General features: G+C 39.5%; 4 protein-coding genes across 10 annotated transcripts in view; 2 read left to right on the top strand and 2 right to left on the bottom strand.

Moving 5' to 3' along the window:
• The window catches only part of mnb (minibrain), a 129,579-nt gene extending 126,223 nt beyond the window's left edge, over nt 1–3,356 (top strand). For all 3 annotated transcript variants that reach the window (XM_067780161.1, XM_067780160.1, XM_067780159.1), the window contains one exon: nt 861–3,356. In XM_067780161.1, coding sequence (XP_067636262.1) covers nt 861–2,137 — 1,277 coding nt within the window. In that variant the 3' untranslated portion in view covers nt 2,138–3,356. The remainder of the gene's footprint in view (nt 1–860) is intronic.
• A 1,634-nt stretch (nt 3,357–4,990) lies between these two features.
• LOC137247631 (cytoplasmic 60S subunit biogenesis factor ZNF622) lies at nt 4,991–7,770 on the bottom strand. The gene is made up of 3 exons (XM_067778604.1): nt 7,120–7,770; nt 5,584–5,955; nt 4,991–5,514 (listed from the first exon to the last, which is right to left on the bottom strand). Exons 1-3 carry the CDS (start codon nt 7,624–7,626, stop codon nt 5,164–5,166), a joined length of 1,230 nt encoding a protein of 409 aa, XP_067634705.1. The 5' UTR covers nt 7,627–7,770; the 3' UTR covers nt 4,991–5,163.
• A 2,775-nt stretch (nt 7,771–10,545) lies between these two features.
• LOC137249034 (uncharacterized) overlaps nt 10,546–18,907 on the top strand; it is a 139,067-nt gene continuing 130,705 nt past the window's right edge. For 3 of the 5 annotated variants that reach the window (XM_067780121.1, XM_067780123.1, XM_067780117.1), the window contains exon 1: nt 10,548–10,951. The gene's annotated coding sequence lies outside the window, so the exon portion shown is untranslated. Of the gene's footprint in view, nt 10,952–18,907 lie in introns of all 5 variants that reach the window. The other 2 variants (XM_067780125.1, XM_067780126.1) reach the window with 1 other exon arrangement.
• Aven (Apoptosis and caspase activation inhibitor) lies at nt 11,041–12,296 on the bottom strand. The gene is given in 4 exon segments (XM_067780150.1): nt 11,041–11,534; nt 11,537–11,654; nt 11,656–12,154; nt 12,213–12,296. Coding segments are annotated over 4 exon segments (834 nt in total). The 5' UTR covers nt 12,242–12,296; the 3' UTR covers nt 11,041–11,346.

The following is an 18,907-nucleotide window of genomic DNA, read 5'->3' as shown; positions in this document are numbered from 1 at the left end:
TTAAGTTTATATAATTATATGAAAATATTTACTAACAACAATAACAAGCGATATAAAACAAAAAAATAAACATTAACGAGAACGAACAACAAAAGCAGCATTAGACGCATAAAGATTCCATTTAAAGTAAAATATTGATTATCTAATAATGAAAAATAAAAACGCGTATAAAGTAAAACTAAATTATACATAACAATGCAAGTAAACTCAGCAAAAATACAACTAAAAAATGCTAAATCGCTAATGCCGCATTTGAAGGGTGGCAATTAAAAGTAAGAAACTTATAAGTTGAAAAAAAAAACAATTATAAACAAAAAAATTGCAAAATCTTTAATAAAAATATTATGATATAATCAACAAAAAAACCAGGCGTTTGTTTTGTCATTGAAAGACAGGTAATGTAAACATTCCGCCGAGCGGCAGAGGCAGTTTCAGCTAGAAAACACACGCGTGCCACTTCCCTAAGATTACTTTTTCAAACGCTGCATGTAGTTTAAGCGCTGCTAGGCAATTTAAACAGTTGCAGCTATAATCCACATGCGTTCCACAAACAATAAATGCATATATTCTAATTTTTTGAACATACATGCAGCCAAAAAACGGAAAGCAGAGTGCGTATTATTCAAATTATAAATTTTTCTATTAAATGTTAATAGTGCACGTTAGTGTTTTATATTTTTTTTATGTACATTTTTAATTTTTTAAAAGCTAGACTTATTAAGCTTTAAGTATTAAAATAAATATCAAACAAACAAAAATCATCTCATTTTCATTTATTTTAACCTTTTTTTCTCAACTCAATAAGTTTTCACTTTATTAAACCATCCTTTTCACGTTCTATCTCTCTCTCTCTTTTGCAGGCATGCTACTGCATCTCGGCTCGCATTCGTCCTCTTCTAATTTAACAACTGCAAGTTCGGCAGCGCTTAATAATAGCAACAACAATATCAGCCAACAACAGCCAAACAGTTTGGGTAGTTTGAATAGCAGCAGCAGTATAACGGGTCTACAACATCCGAATAGCATGCTACACAGTCGCAGCGGTTTACGTGGTAACGCTGCACTATCTAATTCATATTCTATGCCGAAATCGGTGTATAAGAGCCAACAGCAGCAGCAGCAGCAACAACAATCACAAGCGGCCGCTTTGCTTGCAGCACAACAGGGTCTACAAGCGTTACTTTCACCGTCGGCATCGAGTCACAATAGCATTGGCAGCAGCAGCGTCGGTAGTAATAGTAATTGTAATCAGCAAAACAGTAATAACAACAATAATAACAACAACAGCTATCCACATGCCATGGATTGTGATCCACCACAAATGCCACCACCGACACGTTTCATCGGCACCAGCGGCATTTCTTTGTCCAACTCTTCCTCGGTTTCATCTGCTTCGAATAGCAGCAATAGCGGTGGTAGCAGTGGTGGTAGTGGTGTTGGCCGTATACGCTCTGCTCATCATACGTTTATTACACCACCACAAAAGCCATCGCATGCACAACAGCAACAACTCCTCGCCTCCGCACAGCCACATCAACAACCGTCTACAACACATAACAGCTATGCGCCCAACACACTGCCGGTCGAATTGAAGCATCATCCGCTCTCAGCTGCTGCCTCTCATCTCATGATGACCGATTCAAGTGTTATATCGGCTAGCGCAGCTGGCAATACATCTGGGCCATCCTCTTATACGTCTTTGCTGTATCAGCAACAACAGCAACAGTCGCAGCATCAACCATTGCAAGCGCCGTCCTCGCATATGTATGCTTCGACACCAATGCAACATATGATGTCTGTTGGTGACCTCTCGCTGCAGCACCATCATTTGCAACAACAACAACAGCAGCATGCTCAAAATTTAAGGCGTGGCGGTAGCGGGGGCGCTGGCTTTGCTGGCAGCAGCTTGATTGGAGCCGGTGGCGGTAGTGGCAGTCTTATGGGCGGTAGCGGTGGTGGCAGCTTGTCAGGCAGCATTGGTGTTATTAGTGGCAGCAATATTGGTGTAAGCGGTGGGGGTGGTGTTAGTAGTGGTAATGGTGGAGGCGCTGCTGGTGGCTCTGGTGCTGGCGGTGCTGAGGCTTCGTCGCCTATGGTTGGCGTTTGTGTTCAACAGAGTCCTGTAGTAATTCATTAAATAATTAGTTTATTATAAATATGATAATGTCTACGTATGTATGTATACATAGATATATGTATATGAATTTATATATAAATTCTAAATATATTTGTATTTAATTTAAAAAGCGCGTTAAACTAAATTGTGAAGAAATAGCAACACATCGTCACACACACACACACACTCATGCACAATAGACATTTATTTTTACTCACTGCATAGCAAGAGTATGTAAAAAAATGTATTTTACTGCTTAATCGCGATCCACAATAAAATGCCCTGCTAAACGGACATAAAGTAACATCGACGTTGACAGATATTAGATGTTACAAATATCTAAACTTTTTCCTCGTTTTATTTTCCAAAAACACTGAGTAGCGAGACCGCATCTGTCAAAGGAAGGATGGGTAAATGATTCAGTGTATATCCACTTTGAGGCCCCTGCAATGCATGGTCTTCCACCTTATACAGACTTTGTGAAGCTTAAATCGACGAAACCGGTCGAGCGATTATATCATATTAGCATTTACATTTCTGTCAATAGAGCTCCTCTAACGAGCTTGTTATGGTCATTTTCTCAGTGGAGAGTGGACTTGCATTCCACAGTTAACAGTCAATTCAAAATTTACATGTTAACTAAAGTGTAAGCGTTCAATGTTGGCGAGTTAAACTCTACTTAGAAACTATAATGTGAATCGTGATTCAAGTCTGATAAATGTGGAATGCAAGTTAACTCGGAACTTTGAAAACGGCCCTAATGTGTAGTTTCAGCTGCACACGATCCACAAGTTTTTCGTACGTTTACTATTACTCTCCTGTAACTATTTTGCGGTCAAGTTCATCACTTTATTGCAAATATTTGTGGAACTTATAAGCTTTTGGAAGAAATTAAGCGCTGTGTTTCTTGGCGAGCATGTACTGAATTTTAAATAAAATTATTATTTTTGTTGGATTATTAAATGTGGAAAACTAAAAATACATATGTGCTACGTTTCAACCGAGTATGTAACACAATCCACATACGTTCCATACAAAATTCGTATATCAATTCATGCCTATACCAACATTAAAACTTAATTGGAATAGTTTGACTCACCTTACAAATGGGTTCCACATTTGTTTGCTTTAGCAAACAGCCTTTTTAAGTAACGCATTTGTATTAAAAATTTTCCTAAACGAGGAATTTAGGAAGACCACTTTGGTCCCATTCACTTGTATACACACACACACACATACACACACACATACAAAATAAACAAAACTTAGGTGCGTGCGCATATGTAATTATGATATGTGCTTTCAACTGCCGGCAGCAACAACTCTATTACTATTGTGGAACAAAACATTTAAATCAATTTGCTTCAAATTGATTAAATTTAAATAGCTGTAATTTAAATTTAAATATGTATTTCAAAAATTGTGTTGTCTGCCTTATCTTTAGTGGGAGAAGTGCCGTCAAATACTGTAGTTTGACAAAAAAAAAAAAGTATACTAAATAATTATAGTTTTAATTTAATTTAGTTTATATATTATATTCTTATTTTGTTTTGCGCTGTACAATTGTAAATGCCTCATCATACGTCCTATTATTATTATACATTTATATATATTTTTCTTTGCTTTGCTGTTTCATATATTTGCTCAGCCAATCGACACTACTCTTAACTTGTATTCTAGTGTAGTTATTTAACATACCTTACTTTGAAATATATATGCCACTTACATTATATAACATATTCTCTCGCAATTAAAACGTTAAATATACCTACATATAGTTTGTAAAGACAAGTTTAGGTCCGCTTTTTGCTAATTACATAAAAAAAAACAAGCAACAACAAAAAAAGCTAAAAACAAATTTATTGACAAACAAAAAACAAAATTTCGTTTATCTGCGCAAAAATCTACATATTCTAACTATTTAATTACAAAGCCTATAATATACGTATGTTTACTATATTTCATTGGAAATATACAAACTCATTTATGATAAGTGTAAGAAGCCTTCACCATAGTTTTATTTACTAAACGCAACCGTTAAACTTACAGATTTAAAGATGTGTTATTTCATTATAGAGGTTGAAAAGCATATTGCAGGTGATGAAAAACTTGAGATCGGAATATGACCTGAAGTGCGTGGACAGACTTTGTTTTTGGTGTTAATACTTGTTCCTTACTTGATGAAGTACTTCAGGGATTCAAGGCGTTGCGCAGTTTATAGGTTCTCCAATGCGTGGCAAATCCACTTTACCTAGCAAGCGAGGCTCGGCGATTCCGACTCACGTATGGTAACGGGTTGGATGACTTAGAAGGTTCAACGGGGCTATATCGGACTAAGTTTTGAGATTTGTCCGGCCGACGTTGTCCTTTCAGTTTAGCGCTCCTAAATTCTTACTATCTACTTATCTACAATCATTTTCCTTTGGGTGTGGGGTCCTTATAAATCAAATAAACGATTTTTTACAGTTTCAGTCCGTCAGACGATAATACCTAGATCAAAAATATCACACATAAGTTTTGGTCCAGATTGAAGACCGTTAAAGGGTTTCCCATAGGGGCCGAGGTTAAGATTGTTCAAAAAGTGAAATTGAATTTTTTGATTTTCAATACCAGATATCATTAGATATGAGCTTTGATCGCGATCGGAAACGCTTAAGGCGTATTTTAAATGGATCTAAGCTCAGATTGTCCTATGAAGACTCAATACATAAAAATTCTATTTTAATGTTTTGAGCATTCAAAATTTATATGTGATATTTTTTGCCTAAGTATTATAATCTGAATGGGTGAGACTGGAAACAATCGTGCACTTGATTTAAAAGGACCACCCTAGTATACATACTTTAAGCAAATAAGAAAAACTCCAAAAGTGTATAGGGTTTACATTTCAAATAGTCATATATTTCCATTTAATATGTATTACTTCCAGCTTATCAAGAGAAATGTCAAATCTACAACATGAAGAGAAATTATTTCCATGCAAATTAAAATCGTAGTAGCAGCAATAAAAAATGCTTAAAAGAAATAAATTATAAAGATCACCGCACTTATAATGGAACTTGTGGACGATAATGTTTTTGTAGTTTATTTGCTTTGCAACCAAGTTTCATTAGCCATTTAGCTTGTACACGTTTCATAAGATGCAAATCACGAGCTTTGCGTGCTGCCGCCTGTTGTTGCATATTATTCCAGCCCAATGCACGATATTCGCTCAGCACTTTATGTAAACGCCTATCAGACTTTTTGGGTACCACTGAACGTTGCGGATTTAGACGTTGTTTGTAGTAGCGCAGTAACGAGCGATGCCCAATGACAGCGCCAGAAGGTAAAACCAATTCATATTCATCACCATCAAGTAGATCGGGTACGACTTCCTCATCGGCATCCATGCCTTCTTGCTATTTTGAATAATAAACGATGGTTATTAAATAACTTAAAAAATTTACAATAGGAACATGCATACTTACATGATCTGGATAACTGGAGCTATAATCATAGTAATCTGCATATTCAGCCAATGCTAAACCCTCGTGCAACATCTGACAGTGTCCCTTATCCACCATATGCTTGCGCACTGCATCTAGCGAATAAAATGTTTTACCGCGATCATTACACCAAAGACAAATGAAATAATTTGCCACTTTCTCGCCCAAGTAGTAGAGTAAGCCTTCCAGATCAGTGCAAAATTCTGTGTCGGGTATGAAGAAGGAATGGGCTACAGACATATGTTTCAAATTTTCGACCATATCTTCGCTGACATGTGTGCAAAATAGGCAATCCTTTTCGGTGAGGGGGTTTTCAGCCAACTTCTCCCACTCATCTGAGTCAAATTGTTCGACCTGTAAGAAGTTCATGTACATACATATAAATTTAAATGAAAGCAGTTGGGAGGAATTATCTATGGACTTGGTGATGGCGTAAGAACATACATGGTTCCCTACTACGTTCGGACCTAACACGCGTCTTCTAGGGCGAAATTATGCTTCCGGTAAGTGATATTGTTGTAGCAGCCGAAATACTCTTCCCTTTATCAGGAGTTCGGCTACCATGGCTCTCTACGCAGCAAAGGGTTGTGTATGGCTATTTGTCTAATCGCGCGGAATTCTCTCGCCCATATTTGACCTTACAGCTTAATGCGAATCATATTACAAATATGAATGAATACGAAGAGGGTTGGTGGGATAGCCTTGTAGTCATATCGCACATCTAGGGCAATAGGGTGCTAACTCTAAAATCTGAAATTTTGAAGGTATGAGTACGTCCGGGCTTCCCAGCTAAATACGTACATAAAATTACTAAGCGGGAAAGTTTTTTTAAAAAAAAAAGTACATCGCCGCATATGGGAAACGCTGTCAGTTTTTCCGGGTTTTTGAACATTGTGATTTTTGGAGTTGATCCATGTTTTGATCTACGTGTGCGATGTGTTAACGTTCCGCAGATAGTCAAGCTAGTACCTTAATGGTGCTAAAGGCAAAATACCGAACGTATACCCGAAAAATGACGAAATATAACAATACTATTAACTATTATTACTAGAACCTTAATGGTGCAACGGGTTAGTATTGAAGGCTTGGATCCTAATTCACTCATAATTCAAACACAGCGGAATTTCAAGCACTAAAGTGGAAACAATCTTAGCAGCCTGCAGAAGTTTTCATAAAATCTTAAAAAATTTTGGACGGACACAGGCAATAAGTGCAACGCAGTGGGCAAACTGAGAACATCATGCAATAAAGCAGCCAGAATTAACGTGACTTCAATGTCCACTGAGCTCAACGAATATCCAATATTTTGACAATCACCTTATAACACCCAAATTGACTTTTCTTTCCATGAGCCATATAAAAACGGCAAATTCTCTGGGCATAGGGCTAGAAAAATCAGACAACAATTAATAGCTGTATTTACCATGCCTTATGGCTTGGGTAACAACTACAACGGCAACATAGTGATAAGCTAAAAAAAAATGTGAATTGATTGTAATTCAAAAACTGTATCTTTACCTCTTCTACTTCTATATCCTCAAACTCTTCATTATCGTCCCCCATATCTTCATACTCGGCTTCCGTTGTTGTCTTCTCCCCTTGCTGCTTATGCAAAGCAAATCTGCCTTTACCTTCGGCAGCTGCCGCTAATGCTGGATGTGGTTTCTGTGGAATCACACACTTTTTGGTCACCTCCAATTCGCCCTCATCCTCGTGCTCTCGTTCGAAGCGCGATAGATTTTCTTTGTGCTTTTTGCTGTTTAAGTGATTATCGTGTGTCTTCTGATTACCGAATTGTTTGCGGCAGGCATTACAATAGAAACTCATTTGACTCTCTGCCTCCTCGGCGGCCTTCTCCTGCCGCATGAGGAGCATACGCTCCTGGAACGCTTCAGCGCTGACGGGTGGCAGTTCGGCAACGCGACGTTTTAGATTGTATCGATGCCAATCGGTTTTGTAATGATCGCGCTGCAAATCGGCTGATGCAAATTTTACGCAGCAATTTATGCATGTGAAAGCTGACATTTTGAATTTGTTATTTTTTCTTTAATTTGATATACTCGTTCTTGGGGAATCTAATATAAAAATTGAACAATTTCACAATTATTTATATTTTCCAAATTAAACAGAGTGCAAGGAAACAAAGAAACCATTGTAAACTTTACCAAGTAGCGCAATTAACAGCTGATCGCTCAAAATTTACACACACACACAAACATCACTAATGGCCATATTACGGAAATCTTAGGGAAATTGAAGTTAAATTTTTAAACAGACATAAAATGTTATAATTTTGGAATATATAGCATCTAGGACACCTTAATTGGAGTAATTGAAAGAAAATGTTTGCTTATACTCAAGTATTTAATTATTTTTTCTAAATTTATCTTTAATATTGATGCAATGATTGATCCAATGCAACTCTGGTCTTCCTACTGTTCTTCATTCCACTCCATTCGAGTGCCTATTTTCACGGCTTGCGAGTGCCTTCCACTCTATTCGCAACATAACCTCGAATTAAGCTGCCAAACTATATAGTAAACAATGAAAGAAACGATCTGAAAAAAAGGTTGACAGCTGACTTATTTGTAACGGTGCCATATTGTCTACTAGGCTTAAGGCCTCCTGCGATTTACAACGGACTTGACTGAATTTTGTGTGGGTTAGTGCAGTCGGGTACGTACACACGTATTCATTGTTTACTATATAGTTTGGCAGCTTAAGTAGAGGTTATGTTGCGAATAGAGTGGAAGGCAGTGGACTAGGCAGTCGAATGTCATATAATGAAGGAATGGTGTTGGGAGATTTTTCGAAGTTAAAAAAAAAAATGATAAAAGCTTTAATATAAATAAAACTATTGTTTTAATAACAACAAAAACGCCATATATATTCTGTATACATAAATATGTAAGGATTATCTCTCTTTAAAATTTGAATTAAATAATCTAAAGTTTTGTTTTGAAACTGAGTCGAGAACTGTGCGTGTGAATGTGCGAATTTTCACCGATCAGCTGTTAGTTGCGCTACTTGGTAAAATTTACAATGCACGTATTTGTTGTCGGCTACAAGTTGATGAAAATCAAAAATTTTTATTTTGCATCTAAAATACATTGGTCAAAAAAGCCTAACCAAAATTTAATTCTATAAATAAATTGACCGGAAAAAGTCATTACAAAAATTTTTGATTTTTTCATTTGACGCTTGCTTATTTGATAGTCGCGGGGTGTGATTGACAAAACAGCAGTGTTGTATTTAGTTTGTGTCTACATTCAAAATGCACAAGTGCGCGGAAGAACAGCAATTCGGTAGTAGTGCAGTTTTTGGAACCCACCCTAAAGTTGGGCCAAAATTTTATCTCTGTCCGCAGATATTTGCAGTTGAAGTTGACGATTTTAATGTTGTTGTCGTTGTGTTGTACCCACAAATCATCAATGTTTAGCAGCTTTATTGAATGTAAAGCTTTTATTATTATTTATTAAAATTTTTTAATACAACTGTTTTAGTGCAAGTAAAAAAATCGTCATCCGATGACGACATATTCACGACCGAACGCTACGGTTACGCGGGGCAAGCGTCAAATACCCGACACGCACACATACAAAAATTCAGTCAATCTCGTTGTAAATCGCAGGAGGCCTTTACAAAGGCTACCATATTACTCGAAAATAAGTGAAAATTATAAATTAGGCTGTCCCTATGCGTTCGGAAAATTCGGAATAAAATTTTCGAATATTTTCTTTTTATTTTTTTCTGGGTTTTCCTATACCATATCCATATAAAACAGCTGATTCAACAAACAATATAGAAATAAATGTAATTGGTAACCATACCATAGTCAACCACTTGTTTTTGGTTTTCACCATATCCGTTACCTAAATACTCGAGTTGGTGAATTTATTAACTTTTGCATATATTATTTCTTGTTTTAGTTTCATTTTGACAAAATTTTTCTCATAAGCAATCATTTTTATTATAACCGGTGCCAATAGATACGGTTTAGTAAAAATATGTTTGTGACTAAACGGCCAATTAATGGTGACTTATAACCATAAAACCATAACCAGATAAAACAGCTGATCGAACCTACCTTTAAGAAATCAATGTAATCGATTAATAGTACCATATCATAACGCTAACGCCATAATCATACCATAGACAATCAAATGGTTTTTGGTTTCTCGCCATATCCATAACCTAAAAATATTTGAGTTGGTGAATTTAATAACTTTTTGTAGATCTTATTCATTGTTTTGGATACGTTATGACTAAGAGACTTATTTTTTGTGAAATATGTTTGTAATTTTTTACGTTTTCTTAATTTTTATGAAATTTTCACGATTTTGGCACCATTAATCGATCACATTGGAGATGGTTATGGATATGGCGTTAGGGTTAAGCAAGTTTAATTAGCCCTTAAGGTATTATGTTTAAGTCAAGTTTGGCCGGGCTTTTAAGGGCTAATTAAACTTCCTTAGCCCTAACGCCATAGTCGTAACGATACCCATATCCATAACCATCTCGATGTAATCGATTAATCGTGCCTTAACCTAAAAATCGTGAAAATTTCATAAAAATTAAGAAAACACAAAAAATTACAAACATATTCCACAAACAATAAGTCACTTAGTAATAACGTATCCAAAAAAATGAATAAAATCTAGAAAAAGTTATTAAATTCGCCAACTCAAATATTTTTAGGTTATGAATATGATGAGAAACCAAAAAATAATTGGTTGGCTATGATATGGTTATGGCGTTAGCGTTATGGTATGGCACCATTAATCGCTTCCATTGATTTCCATAAGGTAGGTTCGATCAGCTGTGTTATGTGGTTATGGTTTATGGTTATAAGTCACCAATAATTGGCCCTTTAAGCAGCAGTTTCGTGTGCCCGCCAATTCGATCAGGATTTTGTTAACATAATACATCGTGTAAAAGCAAAATTTTTAATTATTGTGGATTTTTACACAAAGTTTTTGTTTTTCATATTGTGACCATGTGTATAAATGTTTAATATCATCGTACAATATTATCTTGGTGCGACCAATGTATCTATAAAAGAAATCAACATTTCAAGTCATATTTGTACTTAAGAATGCATATAGTCTGTTGACGCCGTATTACCAAAATACAGAAACATTTGGAAGATTATTGCGCCTTGATATAAAAATGATGAGACATATATCGAGAGGACTTTCACCCGTGAGAGTGTACTTAAGCACATCTTCCTTTTCCGGCGTCAGATATTTGTTCAGCGTCAAATGTGGGCATCACGGGGTGAAAATCTTTAAAGCTTCTCAGCAGTTCAATTCTTGCTGGCAGATTGGTTCACAGTATGATTTCTAAAAAGGTAAGTCCTCAAAGCAGATTTTACTCTATAATTTTCCTTGTCTTCATCTCTCGATTATTTTAAATTAGATATAGAAGAATGTGTTTTTTTACAGTAACTTTATTTTCAATTATTTTTAATTGATTAGTATTCATAGATGATTAGTAATGCTCAAAGGCGCTAATAAATAGCTATGATGAAACCCCGCTGGATGTTTTGAGGTGGATAATAATATATGCGATAGTTATTCATAAAGCATTATTCAATGATAGATAAGAGCTGAAACAGTAGCCAACCGACGCAAATGACATACTACCACAACGTAGTAACTGTGCTACGCTTAGTTTACAGAAATTTCAGGCATTAGAATAACTTCAGTGATACAAAAAAACGCTAACTAAATTTACTTAATGTTACTATTCCTCCAGCACATTGTCCAACCAATCTTGTATGTCATCATTGTTGGCTTTTGCATTCGCTTTCATCGATGGCGTTGCGGCATTCTCTGCACCACTACCACTTCCCTCACTTATGCCCACCTTCGATACAGCAGCCGTTGTCAAATTAAGCAACTCATCTAATTCATCTGGTGCATCCGCTTCGCTGGTGGTGATTTAGGCGCTTTTGTGCTATTTTGCGAACGCCCTGATCCACTTTTACGGCTGACACTATTAACCTTACGTGGATTTGTTTTATGTTCACGCAAAACATTTTGATAGCTTTTTCTCTGCCTCTTCCGCAGCTTCTTCCATCATTTGCAATTGTTCACGCGTAAACATGGATGCATCATAATCCATACGCTTATGAAATGGTATCGTTTGCAAGCCCACATTTAATAGTTTCAAATTGAGTGTGAAGTATTGACTAGCTTCGGTGTTGTCTAGCAATTGTTCACCTTCGATTGTTTCCCAATTCTTTTCAGATGAGAATTGAAAATGTCCACCAACTGATTTGGGCATTTGTGCCATTAAACCAAAATCTCCTGCCTGCATTTGTGCTGATTCGATTTCATTCAAGTCAGTTTCTTCATCGTCCAATGAAAATCGGCGAGTTTGCGGATTTGGTCGAGATGAGGTCCAGGCACGTCGTGAAATGAAACGGTCATCACTGGAATCAGCTACATCGACCACGCCGCGAACCACCTTCACTTGCGAACTGGAAGAAGTATTATTGTGGTGTTGGTGTGGCGGCTTTTTACGATATTGTCTCATGTTGTTGCGTTTACTGAAAATTTATTCAGATTATGACCTCATCAGCAGTGCAAATTTCGTGCTATGCTCACCCTTTCGATCGATCGTCCTTGCCTTCCATATTGATATCCTGGTTAAGGCGCCTTTTTGGGTGGTGTTTGTTTACGTTGCCAAGGTGAAATGCCAAATTTGTTTGGTTAAGTTAAACACAGGGTGTTAATTGGTTCATCAGCTGACTTGTGTGGTATAAGGTGCACTCTATATCACAAGATATTCTCACGAAATACAGTGGCTCCAAACCAGTTTGGGGGATTAAGGGCGAATTAATGGTGACTTATAACCATAAAGCCATAACCAGATAAATCAGCTGATCGAACCTACCTTATGGAAAGGAATGTAATCGATTAATGGTGCCAGACCATAACGCTAACGCCATAAACAATCAATTGGTTTTTGGTTTCTCGCCATATCCATAACCTAAAAATATTTGAGTTGGTGAATTTAATAACTTTTTTTAGATTTTCTTCATTGTTTTGGATACGTTATGACTAAGATACTTATTTTTTGTGGAATATGTTTATAATTTTTTGCGTTTTCAGCATTTTTATGAAATTTTCACGATTTTTAGGTTAAGGCACCATTAATCGATCACATTGAGATGGTTATGGATATGGGTATGGTTACGACTATGGCGTTAGGGTTAAGGAAGTTTAATTTGGCTTTTAGTTCTGCGGAGGAATTTCCTACAAATTAGCTCTGATAGGGATCTGCTTAGGCATTTGGAGGGATTGCTGTTGTTGTTGTTGTTGTTGTTGTTGTTGTAGCAATGCTCGCCCCACCTAACAGCCGCGACCGATCACAAATTGTCATCAATATCCTCTAACGGGAGTCCAAGGAAACTTGCCGTTTCAACAGGGGTGGACCATAAGGAAAGGGGTGTTAGAGGCGTAGGTTCCACATTACAATTAAAGAGATGGTTGGTGTCATGTGGGGACACATTGCAAGCGGGGCATACATTTTGTATGTCGGGATTGATTCTGGATAGGTAAGAGTTTAACCTGTTACAGTATCCAGAACGAAGTTGAGCAAGAGTGACACGCGTTTCCCTGGGGAGTATGCGTTCCTCTTCCGCGAGTTCTGGATATTTTTCTTCAAGTACTGGATTCACCGGGCAATTCCCGACATAAAGGTCCGACGCCTGTCTATGGAGTTCACCAAGGACCTGCTTGTGTTTTTTCGCTTCATACGGCTGGGTTCTCAGGTGCCGTATTTCCTCAAAATGCTTACGGAGATGACTCCTTAGGCCTCTAGGCGGTGCTGGTTCGTCAATCAGATGTCTGTGGGATGCCCAGGTTTCTGGGTATTCAACAGAAACTATTTGGTCAGCATCTCATTTCTCTCCCTGACGATTCTGAGAGCAGTATTTTGGCAGGCCTGTAGTTTCTTCCAGTTTTTAGGCTTGGCGACCATATGGGTGACGCGTAGCACGTAATCGGCTGGCTAATTGCTTTGTAAGTGGTCATGAGCGGGTCTTTATCTTTTCCCCAGGTACCGCCAGCAAGGGATTTGAGGATTTTATTACGGCTCTGAATTCTCGGAACAATTGCGGTTGCGTGCGCACCAAAATGTAGATCCTGATCAAACGTCACACCTAAGATTTTGGGGTGTAGGACAGTCGGTAGCGTAGTGCCATCGACGTGGATGTTCAATATGGTCGACATTTGGGGCGTCCATGTTGTAAATAAGGTCGCGGAAGATTTAGTCGGTGACAATGCCAGGTTTCGCGAGGCGAAAAAACTGGAGAGATCAGGGAGATAGCCGTTTATTTTATTGCATAGCCTGTGGCCATTATTGTGCAGTCATCGGCGTAGGAAACGATTGTGACTCCTTCCGGTGGTGAAGGTAGCTTGGATATGTAGAAATTAAACAAAAGTGGGGATAGGACACCACCCTGTGGCACCCCTTGTTTAATTCTCCTTGGTTTTGATGTTTCGTTTCTGAATTGCACCGATGCCTGCCGACCACCCAGATAATTTGCGGTCCACCTTTTAAGACATGGGGGAAGGGTAGACCCTTCCAGGCCTTGCAGTAACGAGCCATGGTTGACCGTATCAAAGGCTTTTGATAGGTCTAGCGCTACGAGTACTGTTCTATGGTGGGGGTATTGATTCAAACCGCAATTTATCTGGGTGCCAATGACATTTAGCGCGGAGGTAGTGCTATGGAGTTTTCTGAAGCCATGCATTTTTTCACATCCGACAGCACCTTATCGCCAAAGGCGATGGAAACTTTGTCTTTGTGCTTAGTCGGATTCGATAGGGACTTTACGGTGGACCAAAGTTTACCTACACCGGTAGAGAGGTTACAACCTCTTAGGTGCTCTTCCCATTTCGCCCGCTTGTGTTCGTCCACAAGCAATCTGATGCGTTGGTTTATATCCCGCCGGGAAGTGGGGCCGGATTTCGGGAATTCTCCCAGCGGGAATGAAATGTGCCGAGGCGGATTCAATGACCTTACGGAAGGCACGCTCCCCTTGGCGGGCATCAGTCGGGATAGGGAGGGCAGCAAAGCTGCTGTCTGTTGCAGATTTGTATTCTTCCCACTTTCCTTTTTTGAAGTTTATGAAAGTGCGTTTTTCGGTGACGATGAAGTCGGCGGTACGCTCGAACGAAATAAGTATGGGCAGGTGGTCGGATGCCAATGTTACCATCGGCTGCCAGTTGACGCAGTTTACGAGTTCTGCGCTCACGATTGAGATATCTGGCGAGCTATGACAGCTTCCTACCATACGTGTGGGGGCGTCTCCGTATATTGTGCAGAACGTCGTTTCTTCTATTTGATCCGCCAACATCTCACCCCTACTGTCCGCCCGCAAGTTTGAATGCCATAGGTCGTGATGGGCATTGAAATCGCCTAAGATAGTGCGATTGTTGCCAGTGAGTAAGGCCTCGATATTAGAGCGGTATCCACTGGGGCTACAGGTGACAGGAGGGATGTAGATGTTGATGATTTCTAGATTTGCATCGCCTGACCGAACAGATAGGCCTTGACGTTCTAAGACATTGTCCCTGCGGTCGATGCCAGGATCAAATATATAATATTGCACAGAGTGGTGTATAATAAACGCGAGGCCGCCTCCATTTCCGCTCTCGCGGTATTTCCTGTGGACATTATACCCAGAGCAGGTCTGCAATGCAGATCTTGCTGTGAGTTTAGTCTCTTGAATCGCAGCAATGCGGATGTTGTGCCGCTTCATGAAATCGACTATCTCCGTAATCTTCCCAGTTAGTCCATTACAGTTTAACTGCAGAATTCTGAAGTGCATGAGGGGTGACGCCGCCACTCTAGGGGTAAGTGACGGGTGACTACGCCTAGGTTGTGGAAGGCCAGGACGCAATTGCTGTTTTGGCCTTGGGACTGGGCGCCCTTGGGCAAGCATTGGGGTACCCGGATGATCTGGGTTTGCGACCTGGCAACATGGCGCGATGAAACCCGTCGAGGGGTTGCCGTCGCGGATACCAGAACATCTAGGAAAGTGGCACCACCCAAGGCAGGAGCTGCATTGAGCGGATGTCGCAAACCTATATATTCTGTGCTGGCAGACGGTGCAAACGGAGGTAGGGACTAAGAGTCTGTTTCCCTGACTTGCACGATTGCTGCCAGAAAAGAGGGGGGAGAAGAAGACGGGGGCAGGGGCTGATGCTCAGCATTGCTACCAGCTCTACTACGAAGGTAGTAGTTATGAGTGGTATCAGCTGTTTGAGTTGTTGGCGCCGTGGGGCGCGAGCAGCAGCGGGTACTTATTGTGGCTTGCTGAGCAGCGAGGCTGCTGGAAGGTAGTGGGGGGGGGGGGGGGCGCTTAGGCGTAGACTACGGGACGCCCTTGGGCGTGAGCAGCAAGGAGCCACAAAAGATTTATAAAAGTTACGTGGACGTCGGGTTTTGGGATCAAGCCCAGAACAACCTGTCCGATGCAACCATCCCTTGCACGAGACACACTGAACAGAGTATGACCGTCCTAAAAAGATTCTTTTCTGGCAAATGCAGCAAAACCATTTCTCAGGACCGGGGTCAGGAGACGGACCCGGATTGGGTTCGATACCTTCCCGGAGTAAGAGAATATGTAGCAGTCCTGCTGCAAGGAGCTGCTGTGTGGATGACAATTTGTGGGAGGGACGAAACAAATTAAATGGGGTCACACTGAGATGACAGTCCTTGGTCGGGAAAAATCCCGAGTCGCTCCGGTACATAGAACCGACTGCCTTGGGAAGCGTGGAGGGATTGCTCAAATTGTTTCGTGTGGCAAGCAAGAACACTAGCCAGTGGACCCTATTATACAGCGTTCGCCTATTTGTTTTAAAAGGAAGTAGGTTTTATTACCTACCAAAGACAGTTTTATTCGAATTCAATCGCATTATGCTATACTCTGTGCCCTACAGAATAGAACTAAATGCCATCAAGATACAAAGGTAAAACTGATTGTTTTTGTTACTGTCACAGCAAAAATAGTCCCGAGAGTTAGAGAAAGTTACGGATATGGGCAGCCCTTTCACAGATAGCGAATCCCATATTCTCCGTTACTAGCACTATCTTCACAGACATACAAAATGTATGTCCTGTTTGCAATGTGACCCCACATGATACCAACCATCTCGCGAAACCTGACATTCTCACCGACCAAATCATCGGCGACCTTATTTACAACATGGACGTCCCAGATGTCGACCACTTTGAACATCCACGTCAGTGGCAATACGCTACCGTCTTACACCCCAAAATCTTGGGTGTGACGTTCGATCAGGATCTACATTTTGGTGAGCATGCAGCCGCAATTGTACCAGAGCAGCAATAAAATCCTCAAATCTCTTGCAGGCAGTACTTGGGGTAAAGATAAAGAAACGCTCACTTGCAAAGCAATTGGCCAGCCGATTGCATGCTACGCGTTCCCGATTTGGTCGCCCAGCCTTTAGACGACCCACTGGAAGAAGCTACAGGCCTGCCAAAATACCGCCCTCAGAACCGCCACGGGTTGCCTTCTTATGTCCACAGAACACCATCTACATAATAGGCGAGAATACTCCCCATTAGGGAGAGAAATGCTAACCAACCAGTTTCTGTTGCATATCCAGAAACCTGGGCATCCCAACAGACATCTGATCGATGAGCCTATACCGCCCGTACTCAAAGAACTATATCCAAAACTAGCAGATGAGGAACGCAGTCTCCCTAGGGAAACGCGAGCCACTCTAGCTCAACTCCGATCTGGGTACTGTAACAGGTTAAACTCTTACCTATCCAAAATCAACCCCGATATACAAAACATATGTCCTGCTTGTAATGTGTCCTTACATGACACCAACCATCTCTTTAAATGTACTGTGGAACCAATGCCTCTAACAACCCTCTCATTATGGTGCACCCCTGTTGAAACAGCAAGTTTCATTGGCCTTCCGTTAGATGATATTGATAACAATTCGGTCGCTCCTATTGGATGGGGCAAAGCACTGCTACAACAACAACAACAGCACCATCTTCAACCTACAGGTCGGTAGATTTTTTTTATTTTCTTAGGATGGTCATCACTAAACAGATTACGATTGAAGTTGTCTATGATGATAGTCTTCTTTAACTGGCTGTCCAAATTAGTCGTCATAAAAGAAGGTCATAGGGCAAGGCGGTTTTAGAAACCGTATATGCCGACAATGAACTGACATATGGGTATAACTATTTCGGTACCTTAAAGATTCTGTTAAGTTGAACTGGTCGGTCAATAACAGACCTCACATAGACTGAATATGACAACAAGACATATCTAGAGAAGCGATTCTGCCTAGTATGTCCTCAAGGTGATTATAAATTGAAGCTTAGATACAAGTATATCGGAAATTTAAAAAAGGTGTAGCTATCAGCGTTTTTGCAGACTTGCACGAACTTCTTCCTGTAGAGGTTTTTAATTGCGCTTAGATAGAGCGTGACTATCTACCGCCTTTATTTTCCTGCAGCTTAATATTAAGGGGTAAATTCTGTACGACATCGTGAAACTTTGCGTCGCAGTAGCTCACACTTACATTTACAACTGTATAATACCAAAAATTTTACAAGGGCACTAGGGTACTATCACTCACTAAATTGAGTGTGAAATATAAAAGAATTAAAAGACGAGCGGCGTTGGTTAGAGTCTGACAATAATTGATCTTTATTAGAAAATACTTTCTCTTTTATACAAAATTTCTTATATTACAAATATGTGTTTACACTTATACTTACAAACTAAAAAGTACATTAATTCATAGTGCATATATGCAAAGTCAGCATATTATTATGGTGACCTATTTATGGACACATGTAATTAGATGCATATAAATATTGTAACGAATTTACTGCAATTTCGCTTATTCTAAATCTTCTGCTAACGTACGTATCGCTAAACTGTTGAAATAAATAACTCCAATATTCGGAAAATGGCCTTTATTAAAGTACTTCACAATAACACTAATACTTCACAACCAATAGCTTGCTTAAATCGAACTGAATGTCGCGTTTCTGCTGTTGCTGCTTTTATACTGTGTGATTTCCTCGTTGCATCTTCTAGGCGCTTCCAGTATTTACTTAGTTACTGGTATATAATTATAACTACAGATGCACGTGTGTAGCTCTCATATGCGCGTGTATTTGTGAGCGACACTTCCACAATTATAATTGCATACTTTTGGGAGCATCTCAGATAAGATATCTGCATGTGTTTGTGCCTTGCTTCTCCGCTGCGTGTACGTACATATGTGTAGAC

This window comes from Eurosta solidaginis, chromosome 4 (assembly GCF_040869045.1).
Source record: "Eurosta solidaginis isolate ZX-2024a chromosome 4, ASM4086904v1, whole genome shotgun sequence".
In the NCBI taxonomy this organism is placed as follows: domain Eukaryota; kingdom Metazoa; phylum Arthropoda; class Insecta; order Diptera; family Tephritidae; genus Eurosta; species Eurosta solidaginis.
The sequence above is the reverse complement of the archived record's forward strand: the minus strand, read 5'-3'. Positions and strand labels throughout refer to the sequence as shown.

Coding starts and splice junctions, on each gene's coding strand:
- LOC137247631 (XM_067778604.1), bottom strand. CDS start 7,626: ATGTCAGCTTTCACATGCATAAATTGCTGCGTAAAATTTGCATCAGCC. Junction 5,956..7,119: donor AGGATATAGAAGTAGAAGAG/GTAAAGATACAG, acceptor AACTTCTTACAG/GTCGAACAATTTGACTCAGA. Junction 5,515..5,583: donor GCTCCAGTTATCCAGATCAT/GTAAGTATGCAT, acceptor TATTCAAAATAG/CAAGAAGGCATGGATGCCGA.